The 20,242-nt window shown below is 36.6% G+C and overlaps 1 protein-coding gene across 12 annotated transcripts in view; it reads left to right on the top strand.

Moving 5' to 3' along the window:
- Window positions 1-20,242, top strand: part of BTRC (beta-transducin repeat containing E3 ubiquitin protein ligase) — a 165,687-nt gene that overhangs the window by 36,985 nt on the left and 108,460 nt on the right. For 6 of the 12 annotated variants that reach the window (XM_081074641.1, XM_081074637.1, XM_081074634.1 and 3 more), the window contains exon 2: window positions 17,278-17,385. The exons of 3 other annotated variants lie outside the window; for them this stretch is intronic. In XM_081074641.1, the coding sequence (XP_080930767.1) occupies window positions 17,278-17,385 (108 nt within the window). Of the gene's footprint in view, window positions 1-16,662; window positions 16,683-17,277; window positions 17,386-20,242 lie in introns of all 12 variants that reach the window. 3 more of the 12 variants (XM_081074639.1, XM_081074635.1, XM_081074628.1) reach the window with 1 other exon arrangement.

Here is a 20,242-nt window from a genome sequence, read left to right as displayed (position 1 = left end):
TGCATTCCTGGGATAAATCCTACGTGGTGATAGTGTGTACTCCTCCTTATATGTCGCTGGATTTTACTTGCTGGTATGTTGTTTAGAATTTTGGTCTGTATATTCATAAGGAATGTTGGTCTGTTGTCTCCATTCCACTACTGAGTCCATCCAATGAGTTTTTAAATTTCTGTTATTTTCAGTTGTTATATTTCCATTTGCCTTTACTCTATATCTGTCGTTTCTTTGCTGAGACTTTCCATCTCATCTTTCAAGAATGTTTGCCCTTAGTTATTGGAACCTTTTTATACTAGTTACTTTAAAATCTTTGTCTATAAAGGTAATTCCAACATCTGTGTCAGTTAAGTAATGGCATCTGCTGATGTGAATTGAGATTCGCACCCCCCCCACACACACACTTTTTTGTATGTCAAGTAATATTTGGGTTGTATCCTGGACATTTTTGATATTGTAGGACTGAGTTTTGTTTAAATTGTACTGAAAATGTTGATGTTTTTGTTTTATCAGGCTCTCAACCCAGTGGAGTTCAGCCTACAAGTTCAAATAGCCTCCTATGGGGTTGTGGTTTCAATGTCTGTTGCATTTTTAAAGCTTTTGCAGTGCTATTGAAATCTGCTCCATGTGTGTGCCACTTATTGGCCAGTCTGGGTTCTAGATGGTAGCCCATCTTGTAGGTCAGTTCTCAAATCCTGTGGCTTGCTGTTTCGGGGCGTATCTACCTGTGTAAAGCTTGTGGGTGAGCACAGGAGCTCAGAAACCACTCTACGTGCTTGCTTTCCTGAACTCCTCCCTCCATGATTTCCCCAGAACTAGCTAGTTCCCTGGGACTCCTGTTTTCAGTCCTCCAGCCAGACAACTGGGGCTTTATTTAACCTGTTCTCCCTGAATATGTTATTAATACTACATCTGGAGTTAAGTGATTGATAGAAAGAAGGATGAAGAGGGGGGGAAAAGCAACGAGGTTTCACCTCAACCTTTTAGGATCACAACTCTTCTGATCGAAACGAGTTGTTTCCTTACTTCAGAGTTTTAGGTTCCTGTGGGCTCATGCTTGTACACTGCTTTCATTATAGGATTCTTGGAGAGAATAAAGATAATTTAAAGAAAAAAAAATGGAAGATTTTCACTATTCTCTGAGTGTTAGGATACCCCTTCTACATTCCTAAGCCAGAACTAGAGGGCTTCTCCTGCATCTCTCCAGTCCCTTCTATTGGATTTCATGCTGCAGTCTAGGCTGGTGGAAACGGGGGGTGAGTGGGGGGGGAAGGCCAGTTCATTGTTGGTTCAGTGCTGTGTTGAAATCTTCCCTAAACCACCTACTACTGTTCACTTTTCAGAGTCCTTAAATAGCTCCAGCATGTACTCTGTCCATTTTATAGTAGTTGCTTTCAGTGGGAGGAGGGGCTGTACTTATTTCATCTTGACTGGAACCAGAACCCCTTCTAGCTATCTTTTTGACATTGATTTATAGCTCATTAACTACATACTCTCCAAGTTTAGTCCTTTGAAATTTGTTGATACTGGCTTACACCCATCTTAAGCTCTATTCGGTAAGTGTAGCAAGTATATTTGAAAACAACTGCATTGATGGGTACAGTGTTTTAGATAAATCATTAGGTCAAGTTCATTGTGCTCTTCAGTTACATTTTTGCGTATCCTGTCAGGTAGCTGAGGGAGGGGTGGTAACTTCTCAAACTATGTAGATTTGTTCTCCCTTTAGTTTTGTGTATTTTGCTTGTTGTATTTTGAAATTTTATATACACCTTTAAGATTGTTCTTGATGAACTGTCTTCTTTATCATTATGAAAAGGCCCTCTTTATCTCTGTTAATATTCCTTATTCAGCAGTGTGTTTTAATGTTAGTGTAGCCATTTTAGCTTTCTAATGATAACTATTTATGATATCTTTTTCAAGCTTTTAATTTATCAGTGTATAGTTGTGTCTTGCTTTTTAATTCAGTCTAACAGTCTGTCTTTCAGTGTTTGGACTTGCACTGTCCAACTGAAATGTGATAGCTACAGATCCTAATCAAGGATTATATTTAAAATATTTCTTATAGCCACATCAAAAAAATAAAAAGAAACTTGAATTTTTCATAATGCTTTTTATGTAATCCAGTATATTTTAAGTGCGATTTTAACATACCATCTATATAGTTATTGAGATATTTTATTTATATTAAGTCTTCAAAATCCAATGTGATTTTACAGTTAAGCACATCTCAGTCTGTGCACTAGCACGCTCAGTAGCCACATGTGGCCAGTGATGACTATATTAGAAAAGGTAGGTTTAGACCAGGTATATTTAGTAGTTACTGTATGGTTAAGTTTAAGTCTACCATTTTGCCATTTGTTTCTATTTGTTGCAACTGTCCTTTTTTCCTTTTGTTTTAAAATTTCCTGCCCTGGTTTGGATTAGTTATTTTTTAGTATTCCATTTTATCTCCTCTGTTTGCTCATTAGGTACTTTTGTTTTAGTGGTTGCTCTAGAGCAGGGGTGTCCAAACTGTGGCCATTGTTAATTGGCCCGCAGCAAATTCCAAAAATATATTTAGTTTACTTCAATAATTAAATTAATTATTTAGTTAAATATTGAATTAAATACTTAGTTTAATTCAGGTGAGGCAATACGTACTTCGCGTCGAGTGAGTGGCCTGACTGTTTTTGTATTTTACTGCATATGGCCCTTGGTGAAAACCGTTGAAAAAAGTTTGGACACCCCTGCTCTAGAGAGTACAGTATGCATTTAAAAATATTGATTGAGGTGAAATTCACATAACATAAAATTAACCATTTTAAAGTGAATGATTTAGTACATTCACAATGTTATGCAATCACCACTTCTAACTAGTTCCAAAATATTTCCATCTCTCCAAATAAAGCTTCTTATTCCATAAGCAATTTCCCTCCATTCTTCTCTCTTTTCAGGCGGTGGCAATCATCAGTCTGCATTCACCTATTTTGGATATTTCGTATATAAATAGAATCATACAATATGTGACCTTTTGTGTGTAGCTTCTTCCACTTAGTATGTTTTTGAGGTTCAACCATGCTGTAGCTTGTGTCAGTACTTAATTAACTTTTATGGCTGAAAAATATTTTATTGTATGTATATACCACAATTTGTTTATTTATTCATTTGTTGGTGAACTTAGGCTGTTTCTACCTTTTGGTTATTGTAAGGTTGCTCTGAATATGTGTCAATATATTTGTCTGAGTAGCTGTTTTCAGTTCTTTTGGGAATATACCCAAGAGTGGAGTTGCTAGAAGTGGTCACATGGTAAACTATGTTTAACTTTTTTGAAGAACTGCCAAGCTGTTTTCTGTAATTGCTGAACCTTTTTATATTTCCAGTAGGAATGTATGAGGATTCTATTTTCTCCACATCCTTACCACAACTTATTTTCTGTTTTGTTTTGCTCTTTTAAATTGTAGCTTCAAAAGCTTTTGAAACTGGATAGGACTTTGATGATAAAGCTCCTTTCAGTCTGTCGCGATCTCTTGGCATGCTTCTCTCCTGAAATAGCTGGATGGCTCTGGTATTTCTTTTTAAATTGCTATCCTACTGGGTGTGAAGGGCACCTCCTTGTGGTTTTGATTTTCATTTCCCTAATGACTAATGAAGTTGAACACCCTTTTTACATGCTTGTTGTCCATTTGTGTGTCTTCTTCGGAGAATCGTCTGTTCAAGTTTTTTCCCCATTTTCTAATTGGGTTGTTTGTCTAATTGGGTTGTTGAGTTGTAAAACTTCTTTATATATTCTAGATATGAGACTCTTATCAGATATATGATTTGCAAAACAGTAGGTATCTTTAACTTACCACAGTCTTACTTGAAATAATATTTTACTTCACATTTAATGTATTTCCATTTCCTCCTCCTGTCTTTGTGTTATTTTCATGTTTTGTTTTCAAATATATTATGAATATCATAACTCATTATTTTTGCTTAAATTGTTTATTTTAAAGTAAATTTAAAATGAGAAATACTTTAAAGATATTTGCCCATGTTTATATTTCTGGCATATTTTTGTGTACATTATATCTATTATAATTTTTTTTATATCTATTATAATTTTAAAAATAAATTTGGAAATCTATTTTCCAAACTTCCTCCCAAACTCCTCTCCCTGATTTTTTTTTTAATGGAATACCAATTATACATATGTTGGACCATTGGATTATTTCCTACTGATGCATTGTTCAATTTTTCCAGTCTTTTTTTTCCTCTTAGTAGTTTGTTTTGCATATTGCTATTTCTTCAAGCTCACTGATCTTCTACAGTGTTACTCAGCTGTTAATCCCGTGTCAAGAAATTATCATTTCAGACTATTTTTCTTTTCTGGAAATTTTATTTTATTTATTTTATATATTTATTTTTAACAGGACTTTATTGGGGAACAGTGTGTACTTTCAGGACTTTTTTTCCAAGTCAAGTTGTTGTGCTTTCAGTCTTAGTTGTGGAGGGTGCCGTTCAGCTTCAAGTTGTTGTCCTTTCTTCAGTCTTAGTTGTGGAGGGCACAGCTCAGCTCCAGGTCCAGTTGCCATTGTTAGTTGCAGGGGGCGCAGCCCACCATCCCTTGCGGGACTTGAGGAATTGAACCGGCAACCTTGTGCTTGAGAGCCCACTGGCCCATGTGGGAATCGAACTGGCAGCCTTCGGAGCATGGAGCTCCAACCGTCTGAGCCACAGGGCTGGCCCCTATTTCATTTATTAAGATTTTTTTTTATATATATTGGGGAAGGGGAACAGGACTCTATTGGGGAACAGTGTGTACTTCCAGGACTTTTTTCCAAGTCAAGTTGTTGTCCTTTCAATCTTAGTTGTGGAAGGTGCCGTTCATCTTCAAGTTGTTGTCCTTTCAGTCTTAGTTGTGGAGGGTGCAGCTCAGCTCCAGGTCCAGTTGCTATTGCTAGTTGGCAAGGGGCGCAGCCCACCATCCCTTGCGGGACTCGAGGCATTGAACTGGCAACCTTGTGGTTGAGAGTCCACTGGCCCATGTGGGAATCGAACTGGCAGCCTTTGGAGTTAGGAGCATGGAGCTCTAACCTCCTGAACCACCGGGCTAGCCCTCATTTATTTTTTTATGTCCTATAGTTCTCTTCACTATGTTCATGTTATTACAATGGCTGTTTTAATGCTTTGGTCTGCTAATTTCATCTCTATTATTTCTGGATTTGCTTCTATTGACTGATATTCTATGGGTCACATTTTACTGCTTTTTATCTAGTAATTTTAGATTTAGATATTGTAAATATTGTATTATTCAACATTTATATTTTATTGTCTTTTAAAAAGAATGTTGAGTTTATTTCAGCCAACAGTTAAGTTTCTTACAGATCAGCTTGATGTTGTGGCTTGATTTTAGGCTTTATTCGTATAGGTTTAGTGTAACCTTTGTGCTAGTGTAGTTTATCCCTACAAGTGAGACACGAGCTTTCTGGGCCTCTTACTGAATGTAACAAGTGTAAAATTAGGCTTCTGCGATCTGGCTGGTCAGAACAGAAACGTTCCCCAGCGTTTTGTGGATTCTCGGCGTTGTTGAGCTTATAGTTCCCTCATAGTTCTTTGCCTAGCCTTTGTAGAGTTTTACTCTACACAAAGAGGACTTAGTGTTCAGGAACAGACTTAAGGGGTCTCATGTTCAGATATCTGGAACTTTTATCTGCATAGTTTATTCTCTAATACTCTGTCCCACGAATTCTAGTCTCTTTATCCTCCCCAAATTCTGTTCTCTATTCCTTGATAAGTGGTCCCATTTTGCTGTTTGGATTCTTCTTTCTCATGCCACAGACTGGAAAGTTCCTCAAGGTATAATATTAGGACAATTTTGAGGGTCGTTGAGGGTTGATAGTCTGGTGTTGCATGGTGTCAGTGTCTTCAAATATATGTTTTACATATTTTGTCCAGTTTTTTTGTCTATGATAGGGTATGTTTGATACCAATTACTCCCTTATGGTAGAAGCTGAAGTCTACTGTTCTTTTACTTAAGAGTTTCTGCTTTTATTTAAATTTAATATACTTGAATGCCTCACTTTGCATGGTTCTGATGTGCATAAATTTTAATTACCTCAGTTTAGTTAAATACCCCCCGTGCCCCAAAACATGGTTCAAATTTCAGTTACTATAGTATATTCACTATGAGTAATTTTTGTAAAGTACACTTCATTGCTAGCTCTCCAGTCAACAAATCATTATGTGAAAAACAGATGCATATCATGATCAGTCACTTCTTTCAAAGTCTGTTGATCAGTCACTGCACATCTGTTACTAAGTTTATGCACAGACAACATGGTGTGTAGTTGTATTGCCTCCGTCTCTCCCAGTATTAAGTACATGTGATAGATGAAAACTAAAGTGATAACACTTTAATTGAAATTTGAGTTGAGGATAATTGGAGTCATAGAAGAAATATCTGACCATAGAAATGTTGATACTGACACCATTTGATAAATTCTAGATATGCAGCAGAGATTAGTGAAGGTGAATTTATTAACATAAATAAGGAAAGTGGTTGTGACAAAAAAGATGAAGACGTCCCAGAGGAAAAGCTTTACAATAAAAGGCAAAAAACTTTACAATAAAGGAACTCTTAAAGATATTTTACAACATTGAAAGAGCAAATGATAAAGATGATTCAAACTTAGAATGAAGTTCTCAAGTCATAGAAACAATGCTTGCTTTGTTTGTGGAGATACTAAACTTTGTGGCTTGATGATTTTCATCAGTTTTTGAAAAATGTTTGTTGTATCTCTTTAAGGGTTGCTATTGGCCCATTTTCTCTTATCTTTTTCCTTGTAGGAATCCAAATACACATAAGTTTACTTTCGACTGTGTCCCTTTTATACCCTTTACATTCTTTTCAGTATTTCTGTACTCTTTTACCTGTTTTTAATCTAATGATTTTCTACTGACCTGTCTTCCTGTTCACTAATTCTTACTTAACTCTGTTTCTAACCTGCTCTTAAACCAATCTATAGAAGCCTTAATATTAGCTTTTATATATTTTTTAAATTATAGGATTTCCATGTTATATATTTTTTATTATAGATTTTAATTTTTTGTGTGTGTGTGGAACTCTTTTTCATCAATTTTCTTGAATATCTTAAACATTGTTATTTTAAAGCCTGTGCCTAGGAATTCTAATACTTATCACTTTGGGGGCTTTTTAATGTTAAAATACATATTACATAAAATTTATCATCTTAATCATTTTAAGTGTACAGTTCAGTAGCTTTACATTCACATTATTGTGCAACCAATCTCCAGAACTTTTTCATCTTGCAAAACTGAAAATTGATACTTATTTCTTCTTGCCCCTGCTACCTGCTACTCAGCCACTGGCAACCACCATTCTTTCTGAATTTGATTCTTTCAGTACCTCATATAAGTGGAATAATACAGTATTTGTCTTTTTTCATGAGTGGCTTATTTAATTTAACATAGTATCCTCAAGGTTCATCCATATTGTAGCATATATCAGAATTTCTTTAATTTTTAAGGCTGAATAATATTCCATTATATGTGTTTACCACATTTTATTTATCCATTCATCCATCAGTGGATACTTGGATTATTTCCACCTTTTGGCTATTTGGGGATCTGTTTTTATTTGTCTTTTCTGGTTTTTGGGTATTAGATCCCTTTTCCTTGAATTCTTAATAATTTTTTATTAAATGCTAGACTTTTTAAATGAAAATGGTAGACTCTAGATGCTGTCTCCCTTCAGAGAAGGTTTAATATTCTTTTCATGGTATGCCTCTTTGGTTCAATTGTGCTGTATTTCCGGTGCCTTTTCATGGTATCAACTGAAAGTCCCGCCTCCCTCCATTAAACCAGGGCACCTTGTTCTTGATGGCTCTGTCCTCCAATTTTTGGCTCCTTAGCACCATGAGATTACTGAAATACTCTTTAAACTTAATTTTTCAGCATCTGACTCTTTGTATGCAAAACCTAGGAGTTAGCAGATTCCTCAGGGGGGAATTGTGTATAGACTTACCACAATACATTTCCTTCCAGCCCAGGATTTTGGCCCCTGAAGTCATGGCTACATTAGTAGTTCTCTGATGCCTTCAAATAGTTTTATGTATTTTATTCATCTTTTATAGTTATCTTTTTCTGCAGGAAATTTAGTCTGATAACAATTACCACATCATAGCAAAAAGCAAAATCCAAATGTATATTTTCTTTTTTTTTTTTTTTTTAAGATTTTATTGGGGAAGGGGAACAGGACTTTATTGGGGAACAGTGTGTACTTCCAGGCCTTTTTTTTTCAAGTCAAGTTGTTGTCCTTTCAGTCTTAGTTGTGGAGGGCGCAGCTCAGCTCCAGGTCCAGTTGCCATTTTTCTAGTTGCAGGGGGCACAGCCCACCATCCCTTGGGGGAGTCAAACCAGCAACCTTGTGGTTGAGAGGACACGCTCCAACCAACTGAGCCATCTGGAGCTCAGCGGCAGCTCAGCTCAAGGTGCCGTGTTCAATTTTAGTTGCAGGGGGCGCTGCCCGCCTTCCCTTGTGGGACTTGAGGAGTTGAACTGGCAACCTTGTGGTTGAGAGCCCACTGGCCCATGTGGGAATCGAACCGGCAGCCTTTGGAGTTAGGAGCATGGAGCTCCAACCGCCTGAGCCACCGGTCCGGTCCCCAAATGTATATTTTCATTAGTCAATTTTTCATATTTTTAAACGTTACCAAGCTTACAAAAAAGTTGCAAGTAAAATGCAGGTAACATTTTTCCATAAATCATTTGAGACTAAGTTGCTCCATAATGTCTCATCACTCCTGAGTTCTTTGATATGCATTTCTTAGAAACAAGAACAATCTTTTACATAACCCAATAACAGCCATCACAATAAGGAAATTAATATCGATACATGACCACCAACTAATCCATAGACTCCATTCAAGTTTTTCTAGCAATCCCCATAAATGTCTTTTATAGCACAAGGACCTAGTCCACAATCACATGTTGCATTTAATTGTCATGTCTCATTAGTCTCCTTTAGTCTGGGCCAGTTCTTTAGCCTTTGACTTTCATGATATTGACATTTTTGAGGATTACAGGCAAGTTGTTTTGTAGATTGTTTTTCAGTTTGGGTTTTTCTGATGTATCTTTGGCAGGAATACCACAGAGGTGATGCTGTGTTCTTCGTATTGCATTCTATCAGGTACCATGTGATTTTCATTTCATTATTGGTGATATTAATATTGATCACTTGATTAAGATGTCAACTAGGTTTTTGCACTTTACAATTACTGTTTTCTCCTTTGTATTAAGTAGTTGTGGGGAGATATTTTGAGACTATTCAAGCATCAAGTTCCTCGTAAAAAACCTTTCAGTTTATTCTTTATATTACTAATAGAGTCATGGATTTCTGTTTTATTCACTGGCTTGTTGTATGTTATCTTTTGCTGTATACCAAAACACCACAAATTTAATGGCTTATAGTAACATACAAAATATATTTGTTATCTCAGTTTCTTTGGGTCAGGAGTCTGGGCATGGCTAACCTGGGTCCTCTGCTTCAAGATCCCTCACAAGGCTGTTTGTCATCAAGATGTTGGCTAGGGCTGAGGTCTCATTTGAAGGTTTGATTGGGGGAAAGATCTACTTCCAAGTTTACATGGTTTTTGGCAGAATTCCTTTCCCTCAAGGGCTATTGGACTGAGAGCCTTAATTCCTAGCTGAGGCCACCCTCAGTTCCTCGCTACTGGACATCTCCCGTATGACTGCTTGCTTCATAAAAGCATGCAAGACAGGGCAACAGAGTCTGTTAGCAAGATGGAAGTTACAGTCTCATAGAAGCCAGGTACTAGGCTGTCCACACCCAAGGGGATAAGATTACACAAGGGTTATGAATACCAGGAGGTGGGGATCATTAGGGGGCATGTTAGAGTTTGCCTGCCACAGTTATAATCCATTATTTTATTATTTACTTTGATGTTCAGTTTGTCCTATATTTAGCCTGTGAGAGCCTTTCTCAGTTGACCCATGTGTCATCTTGCCACATCTGCAGTATTCTTACCACAAGAAGATAGTCTAAGCTTGTCTTGAATTTTCCTTGCCCGAACCCTCGAATCAGCCATTGTTCAAAGGAACTTCGGTACTGTTGGTGGAGAGTGATATTTAGGATCGTGAAATGTACTCATGGCTATTATGGTGTTGCTGTTACTGGGTCCTCTCATTGATGGAGGTGTGTTTGGTTGTATGTGTGTCCATTATTTACCTAGATTTGTCTCTATATACTGTCAACTTTGAGTTCACAACATACTCAGTTCTAGTTCAGCAGCATAGTATTCATTCCAGTTTTCTTCCTTTCTGTATTTGTAAATCTTTTCTTTGATGATGATAAACCTTGCTCTTATTGTTTTCAATATTTGATCTCTGCCACCTTATTAAATCAGTCTTCCTATATAACTCATCTCCTGTTGCTGACAGAGCTCTCTTTTCATTTCCCACCTCACTCTGCATGGATGCCCTCCTCACCCTTTTGGGATCTATTTGCACTAGGTTGCCCCTTCCACCCTCCCAGCTCCCTTGGGCCTGAAACTCTATGTGGGGCCACTGCGCCTTCATCCTGCTCATCCCCCTGGGTCTGAGACTCAGTGTTGGGCCACTGTCCCTCCACTCGCAGTATCTTCTGCCCACTTTGCGAACCCTCACTGCCCTGACCTCCGGCACTGCTCTGCTCCATTACATGGACCCTCTCCCTCATCATCCTGCTCACGGCCACTCTGTTGCCCATGTGGGGGGTCTTCCTCATTCCACCAGGGCTGTAACACCCTATGTCAGGCCACCCTCCCATGCAGATATTTTTCCCTTACCCTGCTTGGACTCTGAAACTCTATGCCAGGCCTCTTCCTCTCAGGGACACCTTTCTCACACCACTTAGAATCCTAAAGCCTGCATTGGGCCACTGTAGCCACGTTTGCCACTCACCTTGATGCCTACTTAGCCTTTACTCAAAGATCGTTGAACTGAATTGTTCGGGTAAGAAAGGAGATGAGGGAAGAAGAAATTTTATTTTTAAAAACCAAAACCTCACTAGTATTTTTACAGCAAATTCTTTTAACCTGGTGCATTACAACTTATACAGAAGCCAGTGATTTCTACATCTTTGTAACCCGTGCAGGTATATACCCAAGCTCTCATGCTGTATTTTTACCAGCATACTAGAGGTTTATTATTACATCAAATTCATGATTTCTGAGCTTATCTAGCCTCTTCTCCCCAGTAGTTTTCAGTTTACCTGTGTCTGTCAACGCCACCACAATTCTTCAAGGCATTCAAGTTTGAATCTTAGAATTATTTCTGACTCATTCTCTTTCTTTCCTTACAATTAGTCGTTAACAGGACTTTTGATGTACATTTGTCTTCTCCGTGGCCCCTACTTTGATGATTACAACAGCCTCTTGGGTGGGATTCCTTTTCTTCAGTCGGTTCAGTGTCCCTTACCACTTTTACTTCCATGTTTCTTAATAAATGAGGTAACTCCATGTCTGACTTTTTAAGTGCCATTTTTGTGTGGCACTGTCCTAGGTAGTTATCTAGTTTTGAATTCCATCTTTATTGCTTACTAGGTACCCATCAACTTTTGGTAATTTACTTAACCTCTCTGGATCTTATTTACCTTACTAGATTGTTTTACAGGTGAGTAAAATAATGACTTGTGAAAGCTTTATCCAACACACATACTTTCCAGTCTAATAAGATTGGTTATGTGAAAGTAATGTTATTTTATCAGTATTCTCACTATTCTAGAGCAAAAAATGCTTCCTTTCTTCACTTTGATATGTAGCTCTCATTGATCTCTCACCATTAAGTACACATTTATTGAGCATCTACTATATGACCAGATACTGGAGTTTTTTTCAAAAAAAGGTAAGACATGACTCATATCTCTGAGGAATATAGTATGATAGAGGAGGCAATTACACAATTTATATACAGTAATGTGCTACACAATAAAATTAAACCTTGTGTCTGAAATTTTTAAAAATCAGAAATTTTAACTAAACTTATGTAGCAGCTATTGTCTCATGCAATTTAATACGTTACAGTGTTTTTCCTTGTAGTCACTATTTGTGTTAGTCATTTTGTCTCCCTAAAATAGAATGTAAACTACTTGAGAACAGGTCTTTGTACTGAGTCTGCATTTTGGGAGACAAACACATTGCCATCGCCATTTAGTCACTGTAACTTTTCTGAACTTGAGTTTCCTATTAAAGCGAAAATACTATTAATAATAGTAACTCTTTGACAGAGTTGTAATGATTAAATGAAATAATGTATTTAAAGGGTCTAGCACAGTATCAGCCAAACAATTTATGCCTGATCAATTTTGGTTGTCCTCTCCTTGTACTCTACCTGGGTCCATTCTGGTAATGCATAGTAAATATTTGATTGATGGATTGATGTATTGATTCCATGGTCTGCAGATCATAATGGCTTCCCAGAACATTTTGAAATGCAAGTGGCATTCATGGAAACCTGCTCTTGGTAACAACGCCACTTTACATTTTATTCTTTTGCACTTGAAGTTTTTAGATCTCTTATTTTAATTTTACCACAATCTTGTGCATTAAGGGTGGGCAGATATGATTATCCTGTGTGACAAGTGTGAGTTTCACTTTTGAAGTGAGTGAACTAAGTTGGGATTCTCAAGAGGAAATCACTGAATTTATATAGGTAGAGTCTGAATGTGTATGTGGCCTATGGAATACTGTAGTTTTCTTGGCATGAATTTTTTTGTTGATATAGTAGTGAAAAGGGAATTCTATTCCATGGCTTAAGGATACACAAACTCTCAATGCAGCAGTCTTTTTATTGTTGATTATTATAGCTTCTATTACTCCAAGAAGTGGACCAACAGGGACCTGAGTTAGGAGATTTTGTCATTCAGCTTTCATATAGTAGTGAATGCTGAGGCCAGCCCTTTGCCTACAGTGCCCTTTATCAGTGAAGAGGAATGGTGGCTTTTCTCCAGGCAGCCAAGTAGGGGCTGGAGTCACGGCTTTTAGAGTTCTCTGTAAAAACGAATTGTGCTGTAGAACCTGATGGGCACTAGGTAGATACTACTGTATTCTCCTTGAAGCACTGGAGGTCTTTTGTTGTGACATTTCAGTCTTTTTCTGATTCTTTCAAGTAGTAGAAAACAAGTTCCAGCATTTAAAAAATGCTGTGTATGCTTTTTAAAAACTGGTAAACTCACTCAGTTGGATAACAAATTTCAGTTGTAATAAATTATGATAGTCTTCAACTTTCTTTGATTTTGCAAAGGAAACTTAATTGGGGTGATGGTAAGTGGGAAATGAGCTAAAGAAGCAAGTATGTGCTATGCATGGCTGGATTTCTATAGTTTGGAGATACATGTATGACCCAAGCTTTGTTGTAGCTTTTGAGATTGCATGGAAGAAACATTTGAGGACTTCACAAGTTTTTTAACAGTTATTAGAAGTTAAATATTTAAACGTGAGAATGTAGTTGATGGATTGCCATTTAGTTTAGAACCTGCTTTTTTTCATTAAAAATATTTTTTTAAGTACAGAAAGAAAGGCTTAGGAATTTAAAAATAATTTACAAGCAGAAACAAACTTTTGCAGCCCAAACTTTAAGTAGAAAACTGTGTATTTTTTTTGAGTATTTTAAAGGGGATTGTTTATTAAATGTTGAAGGACAGATAAAGTCTTCCATCTTTGTCAGAAACTGACCAATCAGGACGGCCCTGAGTATATAGACCAGGGGTTTCCAAACTGCAGCCCACGGGGCCAACTGCGGCCCATAATCCATTGTTAATTGGCCCGCATCAAATTCCAAAAATATATTTAGTTTACTTAAACCAGGTGAGGCAATATGTACTTCACCTCGAGTGAGTGGCCCGGCTGTTTGTGTATTTTACTGCATATGGCCCTTGGTGAAAAACGTTGGAAAAACTTTGGACTCCCCTGATATAGACTACATAAGAATCGTAATCAAAATGGCACTCCTTTCCACTCAGTTACTTATTGTCCAAATTTCCTTTGATTTTCCTCTTCATTTAGAAAATGCTTCTAAATGTGAAGATAGAAGGGAAAAGAGGTAGAAGTTATAAACTATCCCATTAATTTTGTAATTATGTATAATTTCCTCAATGTTTTTAAGTGGCATTTACCAGTATGGGTAAGATTAATTGTTACAATACAAACCAATTTGAAAATTGGTTTTTAAACTGAGCTATAATATATAAAATCTTATGGTAATGTGCAGATCTGACTATATGCAAGTGCGGATTTCATACCCACACCAATTGTCTTGTAATAATCGGAAATGCATCCTCTGTGTGGTGTTTGCAAGTTAATGCTATTTTAGAAATCACACCAGTATATCTAGTGGCTTTCCTGTGTGTACGTGGCTCATTATTGATTATAATTTTCTTTTGAAATTTTAGTTTAAGGGGATGGAGTAAGCCTTTTCAAATTCTTAGTTGTTAGGAGCTTTGATGGAAGATAGGGATGAGTAAATGAGGAAGTGCATTAGAATGAATTACAATAAGAAAAGTCAGATAATAATTAAGCAAGTACATACTGCAAAAGTAACATAGGACCTAATATAAAATGAGGAGACAAACATTCGAAAGAGGAATGCCTTAAAAACTTACCAAGAAACATTCACAAATACAAATAAATATGTGTCTTTTAATTAAAAAAGGGATCTTTGAGGTGGCTTCAGTATGGCTGAAAGTGGTTGAGCCATCTTCCTCTTGAGAGGAGAAAAGGGAGAAATGACAAGCTATCTTCCAGTGCCTACTCCATTTTCTTCCACTATTTCCTTTTTCCCTCGTCTGTATTTTCATTCTCCCTTTTGGTTTACTCTTATTTCTTCCTCTCCCACTTTTCTCAAATTCAGTCTGTCCTTCAGAATGAGAGTTTCTTCTACCCAGCGTAAACAGAACCAATTGCTTAATAATATACATTGTCTCTCATTAACAATGAGATAAACTCACTAGCAAGGAGTTTCTTTTACATTAAGGATTTTTAATATAGAAGAATTTAAGGTTGAAGGGCTGTCACTAGAATGTAAAAGATTTTGTTCATTGTCTCTTGTTCACTGTTCTATCCCTAGGCCCTAGAACAGTGCCTGGTACAGGGAAAGTGCTCAAATAAATACTTGTTGAAAAATGACTCAAACATTAGACTTAGAAATTTTTAATATCATTTACTTACAGAAACTATTTTAGCGAAGAACTGATGCTTCCAGTGTAGAGCTGTGATATGAGTAAAATAGTGGTTCTCACTGGGAAATAAACTTTTTTTTTTAATCCTGCTCTTCCTCATTCTCTTTTCCCCCGCTGCCTTCTCACAATATGAGAATCTCTGCTACTGAGAACTGGATGAGACTGAAATTAGTATAAATAGTTCTAAGGAGATACAGAGGTAAATGGTAGATGTACATTTGCAATGTGAAAGGGAGAAAGAAATTACAAGTCAAAGGTATGTGGATCAAATGGGTATTTGAAAAAAATATCAAGGTAGTTAATTAGAGTGGTAGGCCAATTGGAAGGACAGAGAAGGTGAGTTAATGTAGGCAGTGGGGAAAGGTCAGATTAATACAGTACTTGGATTTCATGCAATAGATATAGGGAGCCCTCATGCATTATTGACGATAGTGACATGGTAAAATGAACACAAGTATTCTATTTAGCTGTTGTTTGTAAAATGGATTGTAGCTTGAGGTGAAGAAACATTGGGAACAGTGAACAAAATTGGGAGATTGTGTAGAAGGTCAAAACTGTCCAGCTGTTTTGGTTAGCATGTTACCCAGTGATGCCTCTAGCAGATACACCTTCTGTGAAGTCTGATGTCTCCACTTTATGACCTAGGGATGGATGGAGGCAGGAGAAAGTTCCACACTAAGAAGCAATAGGCCAAGATTCTAGTTCCTACTTCTCTGCTTTCTAAATTCATGATCATGGAGAAATACTTAATTTATCCCGGGCATCAATCACCTGAACTGTAAAATGAGGAAATAATGATCTGAAAGCAGGGGTCTAGACCAGATCATTTTCTGGAGTCCTTTGCAGGATACTATCCTTTTATCAGTTATAGATAGTGTGAACAATGAATACATATTTTGTTTCCTAATATTAATTCTTATAACTAATGTGTTTTAAAAAGAAAAAAGCCCCATAGTGATATTTAATATTTCCAAACTTATAATTTAACGTTTAGTATTATGTGCAGTGACTGCAATATTTTAAAATATGTATTCCTGTTTTTATGTGTGCTGTGTTCAGGTATTTCATTTTTTTAAAGTATTATTAGACTGTAATAGCACCCAAGTTAATGGACAAAACTTCCGCCTGGGATACTTTTAGAGAAACTTGAAGAATATAAAAATTCTTCTAAAAGATAAAGTGTTTTATAATATAAAGCTATAGGAGCAATAACACTAATATTGTTTAGTTAGTATTTCCAGAAACCATAATTTCTACCTTTTTTTCCTACTGAATATTATATATTTACATTCACACATAGTTTTTTGATTAGAAGGTTTTAATACCAACAGCTTATTGGGTTCTCTTTTCCTTTTTTTCTCTCTTTTCTTGTTTTGGTCTCTCCTTCTTTGTTGCTGTTTTCCCTTCTGTTTGGGTTGTTTCTTGCCCCCTCTCCCCCCAATCTCTCTGGAAAGATGAAGAGGCAGCTGCTAAGGTAACTATGCATTTTGGTTAATGAATAGCAGACTAACAAGATACATAAAACATATGCAAAAGGCGTGCAGAGTTAGTTGCTGTCAAAGCTGTCGGGGTATAATACTTTTCCTTCTCCTCACCTTCTAAAAAAACATTAACTTTCCTGTGGTATTTTGTTTTCTAATTTACCTTTCCTAATATTGAAATGCTAACATGAACTATTTCTTTTTCTGCTTAGTCTGCACAATATTTCACCCTGTGGTGAATTTATGGGAGATGAGTTGAGGTGCATAGAGGAAAAGAATTGATTAATTGGATTAAGAAGTGGATTTCTTTTAGACTTATACATAGAAGAACACGGACAAAAAATTTTTAATAAATATTTGTGTTTTTTTGTGCCTATAACCTCCCACCTCCCCCTTGCTTTGTGGCCACTAGTGCCCCTTTTGAATCTCTGGGCTTAGAACTAGAAAGTAGTCTGTTTCTTGAAGATGTTTCTATCATAAAGGCCAGTTACAACTGGAATATTACATTAAGCTAAGCCTTGAAAATTCCTGTAACCTGTACCATCCTGTCTCATACTGTCCCATCTCATAGTTGTCCTCTCTCTGCAGTGCTCTATGCCCAGGTCTCTGTGGCTGGGCTGCTCCAGCCTTGCGGACAGCATGCCCTCGCTGCGATGCCTGTATAACCCAGGGACTGGCGCACTCACAGCTTTCCAGGTACTTTCTCTGTCTCTGTGGGTTATTTGTGGGCGTTAGTGTGTGTGTCTAATTCATTAGTGTGTCCCTCCTTCTTTTCCATGCCTTACTTATGTTCAGTTTTTCTCCTTCATATTTCCTGTATTTCATGTCACTCAGTCCTCCTTTAATTATTAATTTTTAATGTAGATCCAGACTGATCCACTCTTAAGACATTTTTATTATCATGATTGGTTTGCCAAAATTAACATAGCACAACTTGACTGTTGGTTTTTTATCTAGTAGAAGAATGATAGTGAATTTTAAAGTAATCTCAACAAATAGCATTCAATATGTAATGTTTGCTCTGGACCTACATAAAGACAATTAATGTAATTAATTACTTACAGCCAGTTGCCTGAATACCTCCTTATGTTTTTCTTATGATTACTAAAAATATAAAGTGCTCTGTAAGAGTGTCTCCTGGTTATTATACTACTATATATGTACATATATATACACAGAGGGTACCAAAAAAAAGTATACACATTTTAAGAAAGGAAAAAACTATTAAAATTGTAATACTCAATATATAATGATAACAAAAGATGAATACAAGTCACGTTTGATTTCTGCAATTACAAGAGGTGCTCAAAGTGGTTACCATCAGTGTCCAGACACTTCTGATGATGGCGAACTACTGCTTGAGCAATGCTGACCAAAGTGTCCACTTGTATACATTTTTTGACACCCTCTGTATATGTGTGTGTATGTATATACATATATACAGATGGTATGTATACACAAAAAATGTATACACATTTTAAGAAAGAAAAAAACTATTAAAATTACGCTACTGGTAAGCACATTGAGCACCTCTTGTAATTGCAGAAGTCAAACGTGACTTGTATTCATCTTTTGTTTTCAGTATGTATTGAGTGTTACAATATTAATAGTTTTTTCCTTTCTTAAAATATGTGTACATATTTTTGGCACCTTCTGCCTATAGTTATAGTCAGTGTGTTTATTCACATATTGATTAACAGGTCTAGTTTCAAGGTGGAAAGGCCTTTCAGACCTTTGAGTACAATGTTTAGCTCGAGGCAGTCCAGCTGGTCTTGGTTGGGCCAACAGATTCTAGTTCCCTTCAGCCGTTCTTAGAGGCCATTAGGACAGTTCCAGGATGTGAGAGAAAACTATAGAGGAAGAGATGGGAAATGTGTAAAAGAAAATGTAAGAAAGAACTTGATGCCCGTTGTTTACAGATTAGGGTACCACATATGATGCTTTTCTTGGCAGAAGTGTATTTGGAATTTGATAGTAGTATACAACAAATTAGTTTTTAAATTTGTTTTTAATCTATATAGCTTATACTTTATTTAGAAGAATTTCAAAGACAAGCTGTAAGTAAGCTTGTCAGAATGCTTATGACTAAGTTAGTTCAAAGAGGGGAACTTAATTATTATTCCACATTCCTGAACAGTGATAACAGTTGCTAGTCTTTAACAATACTATTTTAGTGATGATAATGCTGGATATTTCTAGGTGTCCTTTGCAAAATATAATTTTAAACTTCTTTGCTTGTCTTATGAGATACAATATAGTAAAGTGCGTAGGCTTTAAAATTAGTTCATGCTTACCTACTGTCTGTCATTAGTGGTATGATCTCGAGCAAGTCATTTTACTCTAATCCTCATGTTCCTCATCTGTAAATGGACAGTACAGTAAGGATATGCAGTAAATGGTTGCTGTTTTTATCATTTTCCTCTTCATCATTATTAGCATTATTGCTGCTACAGTTAAGAGAATATTGATGTCTTAAGAGTATCAGTTTATTTCAAATATCTTATATTTTTTACTGTGTTTTATATTGATAAAGTTTCTTCTCTTTAGGAACTCATAGTCTAGCCTATTGGTTTTTAACCTTTTTTTGGTTGCAGTGAGTTTAGCTAAACTGCAAAGTCTGACAGAATAGTACCTACAAGACTGCTCTCATTTCAGACACCAGTTGTAAGTTTAAGAGCCCCGACGGCCACCCTCAGTTTTGATAATTCACTAGAAAAGACTTCACAGAACTCACTGAGAGCTATTATACTTATGGTTTATTACAGGAAGAGGATACAGATTAAAGTCAGCCAAAAGAAGAGACACATAGAATAGAATCTGAAGGGGTCCAAATATAGAACTTCCTGTCATCTTCTCCCCATGGAGTCATGGATGGCATTACTGCTTTCAGGCCACAGTATGTGACAATAAATAGGGTATTGCCAACCATGGAAACTCACCCAAGACTGGTGTCCAGAGTTTTTATTGGGGCTCAATTACAAACTGCCCACATACTGACCTTTAGTTTCTAGCCCATTCTGTAGGTCACGGTAATGCTTTTAGTCTCCATTTCTTCTCAGGATTGGAACTGGCAAAGTGTGGCTCAAATCCCTCATCATGAATTGCATTTGTCCAGTGGCCAAAGGCCCCAGGCAAACAAAGACACTCCTGTTAGGTAAGAAATTCCAGGGGTCTAGATACCAAGTAGCCAAGAGCAAAGGCCAGCACTCTCTAGGCTCTGATGAGAACTACTGATGTTGGGAAAACTCTCATGGCACATACCGTGTTTCCCCGAAAATAAGACCTAACCGGACAATCAGTTCTAATGCGTCTTTTGGAGCAAAAATTAATATAAGACCCGGCCTTATTTTACTATAAGACCGTGTCTTACATAATACAATATAAGACCAGATCTAATATGATATGATATATGATACGATATGGTATGATACGATATAATATGATATAATATAATATTATGTAATATAATATAATATAATGCCGGGTCTTATATTATCTTTTGCTTCAAAAGACGCATTAGAGCTAATTGTCTGATTAGGTCTTATTTTTGGGG

Source organism: Rhinolophus hipposideros (genome assembly GCF_964194185.1).
Source record: "Rhinolophus hipposideros genome assembly, chromosome: 15".
Taxonomy (NCBI): Eukaryota; Metazoa; Chordata; class Mammalia; order Chiroptera; family Rhinolophidae; genus Rhinolophus; species Rhinolophus hipposideros.
The sequence above is the reverse complement of the archived record's forward strand: the minus strand, read 5'-3'. Positions and strand labels throughout refer to the sequence as shown.